Source organism: Athene noctua, chromosome 2 (assembly GCF_965140245.1).
Source record: "Athene noctua chromosome 2, bAthNoc1.hap1.1, whole genome shotgun sequence".
In the NCBI taxonomy this organism is placed as follows: Eukaryota; Metazoa; Chordata; class Aves; order Strigiformes; family Strigidae; genus Athene; species Athene noctua.
In genome coordinates, this window is record NC_134038.1 from 55,645,482 (window position 1) to 55,658,442 (window position 12,961).

The 12,961-nt window shown below is 40.2% G+C and overlaps 1 protein-coding gene across 1 annotated transcript in view; it reads right to left on the bottom strand.

Annotated features, from left to right (window-relative positions):
* Window positions 1-12,961, bottom strand: part of LAMA1 (laminin subunit alpha 1) — a 107,545-nt gene that overhangs the window by 8,142 nt on the left and 86,442 nt on the right. The window contains exons 46-57 of the mRNA XM_074899182.1: window positions 12,820-12,953; window positions 12,440-12,590; window positions 11,843-11,967; window positions 10,729-10,879; window positions 9,498-9,642; window positions 5,592-5,733; window positions 4,351-4,465; window positions 4,002-4,172; window positions 3,179-3,330; window positions 2,477-2,662; window positions 1,851-2,007; window positions 606-718 (exon numbers count right to left, since the gene is read on the bottom strand). Coding sequence (XP_074755283.1) covers window positions 606-718; window positions 1,851-2,007; window positions 2,477-2,662; window positions 3,179-3,330; window positions 4,002-4,172; window positions 4,351-4,465; window positions 5,592-5,733; window positions 9,498-9,642; window positions 10,729-10,879; window positions 11,843-11,967; window positions 12,440-12,590; window positions 12,820-12,953 — 1,742 coding nt within the window. The remainder of the gene's footprint in view (window positions 1-605; window positions 719-1,850; window positions 2,008-2,476; window positions 2,663-3,178; window positions 3,331-4,001; window positions 4,173-4,350; window positions 4,466-5,591; window positions 5,734-9,497; window positions 9,643-10,728; window positions 10,880-11,842; window positions 11,968-12,439; window positions 12,591-12,819; window positions 12,954-12,961) is intronic.

Below are 12,961 nucleotides of genomic sequence, written 5' to 3' on the forward strand. Positions count from 1 at the left end.
GGGCTAGAAAAAAGGCTCTTTTCTCAATGCCTGCAGAGGCTTCCTGAACGGAAAGAAGCATATGCAAGTGGCTTGTAGGCTGTGTTTTGGGGACCTTGATGGGAGCCCCTCAAACAACTAAGAGTGACACCGAGACTATCACACATTAAGTCTCAACAGAATGATTCTTCTCAATAGTCTTGGCTCCTTCAGTGACCTGTGGAGTAAAGCAGACACGGAGGATGCAATTTCAGAAAATCCAGAGGAGAGGGTGAGATTTTATCTTGCATCAGTCAAAGGAGCAGAGACCAGCTGAGCTCTGTATGTGGAAAGCAGAAATCAAAATACTTACAGAAGGTACAGTGGGAATCTTAAGTCTGAGGGGAAAAAAAAATGCAAAACTCTGACCATGAGTTAAACTCACGACCACAAACCTGGGAAAGACACATTAAATTACATTGTGGTGGTCATGATACCTTTTTCCATGGGAACCTGCAGAAACCTGAAGCAAGAGCCATGTCCAAAGCTGGTACTGCCATGATCATTCACGAAAACCATCACTGCACTTCTTGTAGCTCAATACAAGAGAAGATACAGTGTGCATGTGTCACTCAGGGTATACTCACTTCTTCCTAACCATAGACTGATTGAAGAGCAGTGTCAAGTGGCTGCCTTTGGCAAGTCCAAACTGATGGGCACCTTGAACATGATCAGGTAGCTCATCCTTTGCGCAAACTACCTGTAAATAAAAGAACTTTATTCAGAAGAATAGTGTCAGGTGCAGAGCAGCAAGTGCTGTGTGACGAAGTGCCTATGCAGAACTTTGTAAAGAGCAAAACTGAGCCACATGACTGCCACAAAGTATACAGCAACATCAACTAGCTAAACTCCCAATCATTCTGAGCTATCTTTAGGCTCAAAAATAATTAGTTGTAATGATTAAGCTCTGTCTCATGGACAGCAGTGGTCTTTTCTACTGAGAAATGTTTGTAGTTTGAGAAGTATTCATTCACCATTTGTCTTAATTGATAGCCATTTCAATAACAAATGCAGGAATACAGAGAACAATTTCAGTGTGAAAATCTTATGGACTTGGTAGAAATATTTTCCCATTGAGTGAGAATGCACATTTTTGTTATGATTTGTGAGATGGGGAGCTAAGTAACAAAGTATATGAGACAATGCTATACTTTAGCTCCAAGATGGGGAGCTTATTTCTTTTTATAGCCACAGTTGTATGAAATGTATAAAATCCTGCTTTCTGTTGCCACAGAAAAATGATTTCAGAATGCTTTGGAAACACTTCATTATAAGGATGTACAGCTGCACAAGGAGAGAAGTAATGCTGCCTTCTCTTTTGGGAACAGGGACTGTGTGAGAGGAAACAGGTGCCATGCAAGCTGCATTCAGACACTGTGTGCCTCTGGAATGGTTTGTGCCTTCTCTGACACAGAGCAGAGACTGCATGTGTGTGACCAGAAAAATGTGAATGCTGAATTGCACAGCTGATGCAAATCTCACCACGCAGCCACTTTGGCAGGAACACACTAAAGATAATATTTACTGTCAAGTCCTTCTGCTGGGGATTATCACTCCACTTTTTCTTTTCTTTTTTTAGTGTTGCTGCCTGAACAATGATAAACCTAACTACATTGCCCTTCCAAAAGGCCAACAGGCTGCTACAAAGGTTTATACCACAGTTTTCCTGTAAGAAATAATAATTTCAAATACACAGTCACTGAACCATGCCACACCATAGAAGAGGCAAATATCCACAGTCCACACTTTGAAAATTCTCCACAAAGCTAAAATGCATCTTTCCACGGAACACTTTCCTAGAAGAGGCAATAGAGCTTTGCTGTAATACATACTTTTTTTGTATCTGTAAGAGGCCTCAGGGGAACTGGTAAAGCCTGAAGTTGAATCTCAATGCCTTCTGGCTGTGTGGTTGGTTTAGGCTTCTCCGACAAAAAACAGCTGTCCATATCCACATGTTCATACTTCATGGAAGTGGTGAAATACAAAAGCCTGTGTTTTTAAAAGAAAATACATTTTAAGAAATGAAATCCCAAATCTCTACATTTCCCAAGCACAAGGAGAGTATTTTACAGGGTCTTTTACTAGTAACAGGAGAAAAGGAAAGAAGTGTCATGGCAGGACAAAAAGATTGAGAAACGGCAAATAATCTGTCCATAAAACAGTATGAACAGACAATATTATTGGAAAACCATTCTATCTGTGAATGCAGATGAAGCTATAGCACAGAAAGTCGCGTTTTGTGCAGCATCTCTATACTTTAAAGAGATTTTTAAATGCTGTTTGGAAATGTAGCTGGTAATATTCATCTTCTGCCTGTTGTAATGCCCAGATGATCAGTATCATGCCTGTGTTATGCTAAAAACCAGGCAAATGGACAATGTTATGAAAGACATCACAAACTACAACTAATAATTACTATCCAGTTTTCCAAAACAGTGCAGTTACCCCTCTGACTTACTCCTTGTTAAAAATAAGATTGCTGATACAGCCATGAAAGGAGCCAGCCATTTTTAGCCCTAAAATGCCCTCTCCTGCTGGAATGCCACCAGCATAGAAGTTGGAAATATTCATGGGGCTCATTTCTGCTGATGAACCAAGTCTCAGTTCTGCAGGGTTACTTTCATCCACCTGTATAGTTATGATCCTGAAAAAGATCAAGAAGAGAAAACATTCAACAAGGGCCTTAGACATTCATTTTTAAATGAAAAACATTCCTTTCATACTCAGAAATGTCCTGTTCTAAGAAATAAAGGTTCCATCACTTTAATAATCCCTTTAATGTCTTAAAACTAGAAGTCCTACTTCTTTATAGATATTTGACAAAACTCTACCTGTTAAAAAATATCTTTCTAAATTATTTTAATAGGTATCTTTCAAAACTATTTTGATACCTGTATTTTTTCTAATACTATGTAGTGCACTTTACTCAAGTAGCCCAAGCTGTCTAGAGATTTTGAGAGCTTTTAACTACAACTGCATCAGTGGCTGTATGCTGTATACAATTACCAAGCAAATCAGAACACCTCCATTAACAGCAAAAAACCCACAGCCCTTATTGTTCCACCTAATGAACTAGCAAAGGCAGCTCCTCAGAGAGCGCAGTGAACTGACAACAGCATACACTAATTAAACAGGTAGCACTGTTTGCAGTCACATGTACCTCTTATTCCGGATTAGGATGACAGAGTGTTCTTGTCCATCACTGTATGTTCCATTAGCAGACTGAAGAATTACTTTTCTTGTACTTGCTCTATCTCCAGCATTAACATGCACTGCAAGATGACCATCAATCAGCATGATGGAAAAGAAGGGCTGTGGATTTAACCAGAAGATTAATTTTTAACTATAACTCAATTTCCTGTTACTCATTCAGTGTTTAACAGAACATACTTCAGAAAAATTTACCTCCAACTTTGTTGTAAATAAACTTTTTAATGAAACCCAAAGACTAGTAGGCATGCACTAGCACCTCTCAGAGTTCAAAGCTTTATAACAGAAAATTTGAAAGCCAGTAATTTCTCTGGTCATGATAAAAATTCAGGTTAAAATACAGGCATTTTTTAATACCACCACCATCCCACTCCTCCCCTTAGACAAAGGAAATAAGAAGGGGTAGGTGTTTCTACTAAGACTTGGATTCCAGGAGCTACAAAGCAGCTGTTCATCTCAAATCCCTCAATAACTACTTCTGACTAACAGAACTGGAAAGTAATACTGTGTGCATTTCATGTGCAGTTTTCTTCCTTGTTGCGAAAGCATTCTGGGTCCTAGCAAACATAAGTCTCTGCTAACTGATCCTTCACCTCTCCTCTGCGACAATGAATATTCTGTTCCCCACCTAGCCTCTGTATTTCAGCCTTCCTAAACCAAGTAATTTTTTCTTTCTCATTCTTTGCCAGTTACAGTCATAAAAACCTGACTTGGTATTATAAAATAAAAATGGCAAAGGCAAAACCAAAATAATCTTTGTTTTCAGTACTTGCCAAATGTGCTTGTCTACGCCGTCGCTTTTCCAGTCCCCTGCTGAGTCCAGCAAGGATGATGCCACTGCTGTTCTTTGTAGCAAAAGTTGCCATCAGTTCCGATTCTGGGCTTAAGGACTTGGGTACCAACTCAATATATCCGTTGTTCAAGATGTTCACACTACGAATAGGCTATTTTATGAGGAAGAGAAATAATTACTTTGTCCTTACATAGTGCCCAGTAAGAAAAAAAATAAATTTGAGTATAGATTAGATCATCTCAGAATTTTTCAAGATAAGCCAATTTTAACTCACGGTGTTCACCGTTCAATAGCAATAAAGATCAAGTCACAAAACCTAAGTCTCCTACCTCCAAAACACAGCCTTTTCTTACTCCGTATGAATTTCTAAGCAAGTCAAAAGTTGAACGGGATATTTCCAGATTCTTGATGCATCCCACATACATTCTACTATTAAGACCTTTCCTGAAACACAAAACAAGGGTTTTTTTTCCAAGAAGTACTATTTGGAATCTCTCAGGAAAAAAGATTAAGTTCTCTTCAATAAGAAAAAAAGATTATTTTAAAGAATACAGTCAGCCCAGAGTAAGTGAAAACAGGAGTAATCGGGGTTTTACTCTTAGCAGATACTAATTCTGATCTTAAAAAGAGTCAGAAAACATTATCGCCAAACGGAAATATACAAGTGTGTAGCTGTGTTGCCATGCTGGGTCGTTTTCCAAAACTTTAAGGTGAATCTTCAGATGAAATGTAATGGCTTTTGTGTGAGAGAATAACTGTAGCTCTCTACTACCTAGTAATTCTTTTTCATTTCTTAAGTCCAGAGGATGCCTAATTTGGTTCCAGGTTTAAGTCAGAGAAATCAAAGACTGTCCTGCCATAATTCCTTACAGGCTGCTATGACAGCTAAGATTAAGAAGTCTGTACTTCTCCAATATGTGCATAGACACCAATATTGTCCTGGAATTTACCTTATTGTCAAGAGCATGCAGACAGTTTAAGTGAAGCCACTGGAAGAAATGTGACTTTACAAGTTCAGCAGGGTTGTGCAGTACAAAAAGTATGAACTAGAGACATGCTATAAAACATATATTTGTAATGTTTTTTTGTTGATCTGTTCACAACTGTTTCTCCTCTGTTCCAAGTTTCAAAACTGAATTACAAGAATTACTTTCTGAAGTAGAACTTTATCCTGAAGTGCAGTTTTGCCCATAAATGCCAGCTGGCAATCACAAGCCTCACACAGGTAGAGATCAAAGGAGCACCGTTCCAGGCAGCAGTGCTGAATGCTTGCTGCAGTCTGACACAAAGAGCAGGTGTGTACTGTGGCAGCTGCTGTTGTGGAAATCACCCATGGAGAGGAAAAACAGAAGCTTGTCTCTGATCTGAACTGCAGTGTCAGACCTACCAGTGAAAAGCACCATATTAGAGTTTGAATGCAAAGGACAGATAATTCTGTGGCATACATGGCCATAAATGAGACTTCAGACTTAATTAATTTTTACTAATTTCAGTGCAAAAGACTTTGTTAAAATCTTTTTCTCTACTTAGAAGAGTCTTAGCAAAGGGGGGAAGCAAGAGGACGTTTTACCTCACAACCCTCAACCTTGGCAGCCCACCAATGAAGATTGGGTCCTTATCAGAGCGGTTCAGGTCTGAAGCAACCCCAGGAGATTCTCCTTGCTTGGTTTCTTTATAATTAAGGTTATATGCATCCATGACTGCCAAAATTCCTGCAAATAAAAGAGAATAAAGATCTGGAGAAGGACACAAATACATATTCTTCCATTTCGGCAATCTTGTCTCTAATAAAAGAAAATGTATTCATTGACTCAGACATGTATGCACAATCTTCTTATTTTAAGTATGAGTAACTTATCATCATTACAGTTATTCTGTTATTGCGATTCATTTTTCTCTGGCAAAATCAAATTGGAGGAAGTCTACAGGAAAATATAAATAAGAGAATATGTTATGGCTATTAACACATATTATTTGTAATGCATTACTTCCCAAACATAAGCCCCAAAATACTGTTGTACTAGGTACTATTAAAACACAGAATAGAAAACATGATCCTTGATATACAGACTTGGACAAAGATCTTTCACTCTTGAAAGACTCAATTTGCCTTCCCCCTGAGCGGGAAGAGTGAGCTGCGAAACGAGGGCAGCGGTTACTCAGAGTGGGCAGAAACTGGAGTAATGACACCCGGTGCCCCTCACGTACAAAAGCAGCCCCCAGGGAGGGTGAGCGACCAGGCAGGAGCGTGGCGAACAGTGCCTGGCATGTCAGAAGGTTGTGGCATGTCAGAAGGTTGGCACAGACAGGGCACAGTCCATCTGGGTCTAGAACTTACATGAGCTGGTTTCATCTTATCGTCCTCCATGAGTGGACTGAATCATGGTCTCCAGTCACGTCAAAACCACCACCAGAAAAAACATGGCAACCCAGACAGAGCTGCCCCACAAACATGCAGCGGTCCAGGTCCCAGGCTGCAGGGAGTGCCTGAGCCTGTCAATCCTGCAGGAGGGCAGCAGTGACAACACCTGTCTGCACTGCGATCAGCTGGATGACCTGCTCAGCCTAGTGGCAGAACTCAAAGAAGAGGTCAAAAGATTAAGAAGTATTAGGGAGTGTGAAAGGGAAATGGATTGGTAGAGTAGCACCTTGGCACCCATGAAGCAACAGGAGCAAACAGAACTCCAAATGAGGCAGGCAATCCCTCATCCTCTTGCTACGAGGCAGAAGGAGGGGATCTAAGAGATGGGGGAGGTTGGAAATAGGTCCTTGCTCACAGAGGCAGAAAAATCCTCTCCTGACCTCCCTCACCCTCCATGGTGTCCCTTCACAATAGATTTGGGGCCCTGGAACTTTTGAATGAAGAAAAGGCGTTAAAAAATGAGACAAACAAGGAAGACAACAAGGTCCACCAAGGCCGGTTTGTTCTGGACCAGGTATTAAAACCAGTTCTCAAAAGAACCCCAGAAGAGTCATTGTAGTGGGTGACTCCATTCTGAGGGGTGTTGAAGGCCCCATATGCAGACCAGACCCACTTCATAGGGAAGTCTGCGGCCTCCCTGGGGCCCGGGTCAAGGACCTCATGGCTAAACTCCCCGCTCTAGTGAGACCCAAGGACTGCTACCCTCTCTTGGTTTTTCAGGTTGGTAGCAACATTACCAGGAGAGGTCCTAAAGCAATGAAGAGAGGTTTCAGGTCCTTAAGTAAACTGATTAAGGGGTTGGGGGCACAAATTGTGCTCTCCTCCATCCCTTCAGTTGGGGAGATGGATGAAGAAGAATACAGGAGAACTCAACAGATGAACTTGTGGCTCTAAGACTGGTGTTACCTTTGGGGCTTTGGATTTTTCAGTCATGGGTTGGTATACAGGATGCCAGACATTTTGGCATTAAATGGGATGCACCTGTCCAAGAGGGGGAAAAGGATCTTGGGGCAGGAGTTAGCTGGGCTCATTGAGAGAGCTTTAAGCTAGATTTGAAGGGGGAAGGGGGCAAAACACCAGCCCATCTGAAGTGCATGTATACCAATGCACACAGCATGGGTAACAAACAGGAGGAGCTTGAAGCCATGATGAAACAGGAAAATTATGATGTTGTGGCTATTACAGAAACATGGTGGGATGTCTCCCATGACTGGAGTGCACCTATCGATGGCTACAAGCTCTTTAGAAGGGATAGACAAGGAAGGAGAGGCGGTAGGGTGGCGCTGTATGTCAGGGACTGTTATTCCTTTGAGTACAAGTGTAGTGAAGACAGGGTGGAGTGTCTTTGTGTTAGAATCAGGGGGAAGGCTAAAAGGGCAGATGTTGTAGTAGGAGTCTACTATAGGCCACCCAACCAGGACAGAGAGGTGGATGAAATATTCTATAGGCACTTAGGAGAAATCTCACAATCACTTGCCCTTGTTCTAGCGGGAGACTTTAACTTCCCAGACATCTGCTGGAAATACAGCAGAGCGGGACCAGTCCCAGAGATTCCTAGAATGTGTGGCAGATAATTTCCTGATGCAGCTGGTGAGTGAACAGACCAGAGAAGGTGCCCTGATGGACCTCCTCTTTGTGAACAGAGAAGGACTGGTGGATGATGTGGAGGCTGGAGGCCGACTAGGGAACAGCAATCATGAAATTAAATAGAGTTCTCTATTCTTAGAGAGGCCAGAAGAGGGGGCAGCAGAATTGACATCCTAGACTTTCAAAGGGCTGACTTTGTCTTCTTTGGACAGCTGCTTGGCAGGATCCCTTGGGAGATAGTACTGAAGAGTATAGGGGTCCAGGAAGGCTGGGTGCTCTTTAAGAAGGAAGTGTTAATGTCTCAGGAGCAGGTGGTTCCCAGGTGCTGTAAGAGAAGCCAGCACCAGAGAAAATCACCCTGGCTGAAGAGGAAGCTTTGGCTGCAATCAGGAAGAAAAGAAGAGTTTACAGTTTTTGGGTCTAGCAACTCACAATAATTACAAATGAGTTTCAATGAGTTTCAATAAGGTCAAATGCCGGGGGCTGCCCTTGGGCCACAACAACCCCCAGCAGTGCTACACGCTTGGGGACGAGTGGCTGGAGAGCTGCCAGTCAGAGAAGGACCTGGGGGTGCTGATTGACAGCCGGCTGAACAGGAGCCAGCAGTGTGCCCAGGTGGCCAAGAAGGCCAATGGCATCCTGGCCTGTGTCAGCACTAGCGTGGCCAGCAGGGACAGGGAAGGGATCTTACCCCTGTACTCGGCACTGGTGAGGCCGCCCCTCAATTCCTGTGTTCAGTTTTGGGCTCCTCACTACAAAAAGGACATTGAATGACTCGAGCATGTCCAGAGAAGGGCAAAAAACCTGGTGAAGGATCTGGAGAGCATGTCATACGAGGAGTGGCTGAGGGAACTGGGGGTGTTTAGTCTGGAGAAGAGGACGCTGAGGGGAGACCTCATCACCCTCGACAACTACCTGAAAGGAAGCTGCAGAGAGCTGGGGATGAGCCTCTTTAACCTAGTAGTAAGGGACAGGACAAGAGGGAATGGCCTCAAGTTGTGCCAGGGAAGGTTTAGACTGGATATTAGGAAGCATTTCTTTACAGAAGGTGTTGCTGGGCGTTGGAATGGGCTGCCCAGGGAGGTGGTGGAGTCCCCGTCCCTGGAGGTGTTTAAGAGTTGGGTTGACATAGCGTTGAGGGATACGGTGTAGTTGGGAACTGTCAATATTAGGTTAATGGTTGGACTGGATGATCTTCAAGGTCTTTTTCAACCTAGATAAAACTGTGATTCTGTGACTATCGATATTTTCATCTGGCAGCTTTTGTACTACCTGCTTTTTAGAAGATGTGCCAAATCAAGCACAAGATTTACACTGCTGTCCTTCTAAAGCAAAGTAACATGTATGGCTGCTAAAGAAACTGCACTGGAAGTGACCAAATTTGGTTGCAGTGATGTTCCCTGTGGCTATGTTAGATATTCATATTTGTAAATGTGCATACACGTCTTTTTTCAGTCTGTAGCCTACCTTGTTTCTTGTTCCGACTGAATGAGATTTTATACCATGTTCCATTGTTGTAACGATTTTCTGTGGTAAGAGCAAGAGGTCCTGAACCTAGATCAACAGTCAGTCTCACTTTGCCATCAACAAGCTCAAGGGACAAGAAATCTCTCTGGAAGGAAAAACAAAATGAAAAAACCCCACAAACAAACGATTAAATTCCTGGAAGCAAAAACTTTCAACAAGATGAATCATTGGCAGGTTTGGTCTACTGTGTGAAAAAGATTTGGTAACACTCGTACCTTAACTATTTGTTAGGCCCAAGACAGTAATTTTTGCTATGTTAAGGAAAATTAAGTTACATGTACCTTACAGGTATGTCTTTTCATTTTGTTTTGTTGTTATTTTTACTTAGATGCATCATCAGTCTTGATTACTCAGCAGAGGAAGGTTTAAATAACAAATGTCACATTTGCTTTTTTTTTTAGATGAAGTTGAGAGTAATTTGATTTGACTGTAAGCAGCAAAGAGCTTCTTCACGTAGGAAAAAAATTTCTGAATTGTATTAAAAGTGCCCCCTCTGCACTGTAAAAATTGTCAGATATCACTGTGCAGTGAATTCAGGCAAAGAGTACATAACAATGTCAATGAATAATGCAGCAACTCTGAAACCATCTGTATCTAAACAAAGCTTTGTCCTCCTTCAGGAAAACAAAACCACCAGCTAAGTATGCGGTAGACTGCATGACATGACAATGAAGGTCTGGATGGGTCTAGGTTATATTGCTGTTACAGGGAGTTTTATTTAATTTATTTCAGTTTACTGAATTCCCATCTTATGGATTTAATTCAATATGCCTATTCAATATTTTATTGTCCTTCTGCAAGCTCAGTTCCAGAAGATTTTACATTCTGCAAAGGTTCCTCTAACTGAACAAAAATAGTTTGTTGCCCCTACTGTTTCTTTTTCTTGTCTTTAGTTAAATAGTCATTAATTTTAATTTAGAATTAAAAGAAATTATGGAGAATTCTTTTCATTGCTTAATTTTGCCTTTACTATATGTGAATATTTGCTCTAAAGAATTATCCTGTCTTTACTGCTTTGGCTTATGATGTCAGTCACTGGTGATACATCTATTAAAACAAATTATTATCTTTGTATAGATTAAGCTAAAAAATAACGAAGAAGAAAGAAAGAAACCATCAAGTGATCTAAACATAGTTTTTGATAGCTTAAGAATCTGATCCATTTTCTTACAGTGCCATTTGAAGCAAGATACAGAAGCAGCCCATTAGGTGAATAGGTACTGAAAAATATTATTATCTGAGTCACTGTTGAGCGGAGAGCCTTCTCCACAACCGAGTATCCACTGCCATCAAAATGGAATGAAGTGTCCTCATCCTGTGGGCTATGGAAGTACAAAACAGAGTTAAAAATATTAAATGAAAATTTGTGGTTTTCAAGTAATTTTTATATGAAATATAAGAGAAATTAAATCAGTTGGTGCAGTCCCCAGGCAGTATGATTAGTAATGTGGAAAGAGACTTGAATGTTGATGTTATGCATAACTGAAGGATTCCAGCCAAAGGCCACTTTCATTATTGAGTCTCACAATACATGATTTAGCCATGGGGAAGGATGTATACAAGATAAAATATGTTCTCCCCTGTTGTATGAAAAAAACCCAATCATTTCTTAAGGGAAAAAATAATTGTTACAACATACACCCTCTTACTTAAAACATGTCATCTATTTATCAAAATGCTTCGCATAATTGCACTTAGAGTAACTGTTCTATTAGCCCCTTTCCCTGCAATATAATACTTGTAAAAAATCTCACAATCAAGCAGCACCCTCTGCTGTTTTTGTGTGAAACATTCTGCAAAAGGGAATATGGTTAAGCATATTTATTTTCTATTCAATAAATATAAAAATAGTACAATCTGCAATCCCCTTTCACAATAATTACAAGAATGGTAGGAAGCTCAGTGGTTACAGTTTTGCTATGGGTTTTTTTTATAAGAGTGCTTTACACTGTTTCTTATCCTGAAAAAGAACAGATTTGTCTTGCTGAAAATTACTGGAAACCTAACAGTCCAAAATAGTCCCTACTTTCAACAGACAAAACAGACCACAGCAATAAGAACTCCCCTGAGAAAGTTAGATAAAATTCCATACAATGAAATTATTTGACACTACTGGCACATTCAGATTATTGTGTTCAGAACTGTAAGTTAATGATCTATGAAATGCTGCAATTTATCCGAGTTCATTAGTTTTAGCTAGCACAGAAATATATGACAGATGTAAATTACTCTAAATCTGTTAGGAAAAAAAAAAAAACAACAAAAAAGAGAGTGTGACAAAATACCTTCCAAAACAGCCATTGCACTTGCCCTCTCTTTCCATGTAGTTCCAAAGACCGATAGATTTGCCATTCAGGGATGCTTCTCCCATACACCCTTTAAAATGGGTCACCTTAACAGCAGGTGATTTCTGCAAGACAAGAAATACTTCATGAAGGCAATTAATGTTAAGTACATGGAAAATTATGCAGCCAAATTTTTGCTTGGTTGTTTTCCTTGAACTCTAACATTGTTAGATACAAATCATAATAAAAGAACAACACGTTTAAGCAAAACTATTAACAATTATAATTTAAATTATAATAGATTAGTTTTGCAGCAAGTAAAAAAGTAAAGTAACTATGTCCTTGACCTACTTACTCATGGCATGAATAACAATGACAAACTAAAAGAAGCAGTGGAAGAATGAAATGAAAAAGCAAATTAATTGTGTACTGTCTGTGTACAGTTTGTATAAAACATCCTTATACCATCTTTGCTTTATGTTCAGAGTACCTGGCATTTCATGATGAAGTAACCAATGCATGCAATTATTTCTAAGTCAAAAATATATCTTAAACATGATAAAAATATTTTACAGAATGATGATCTCAGAATTTAACCTTGATTTGCCCTCCAAGTCCTCCAATAAACATTAGGGTTGATTTGTTAACATCCAGTATGCTGGCTGTCCCCGGAGAGGTTGCAGATTTAGATGAAGGCTTCTGATTGGAGTTCATTTCCTCTATGCTGAGTGTACCTGTTTTTCCAAACCTGCGAAGTACAAATACTAATAAATAGTTTTAGTAATCACCAGGCTTAATCAACACATGTTATTGGCTTCTCTTTTTAAGGACAATAAAAATCTTGTCACTGGAAAACTAAGACATTGTGTTGTTTATGTCAAGTTCACTCAGACATTTCTAAATACAGCCATCTCGTTTAAAAAAAAAAATAAATCAATTTTGCTATCAAACATTTATGCCATCCTCATTTTAATTACCTGGTTGCATGTATTCTGTGCCATTTGTTGTTGTCAATTTGAAAATCAGGGTATTCCACTCTTGTTGATCCAGAGCCCAAATCCCAAAGAAGAGCTACCTTACCACGTCGCATCTCCACTGCAAGGAAGTCTGTCTGAAAAA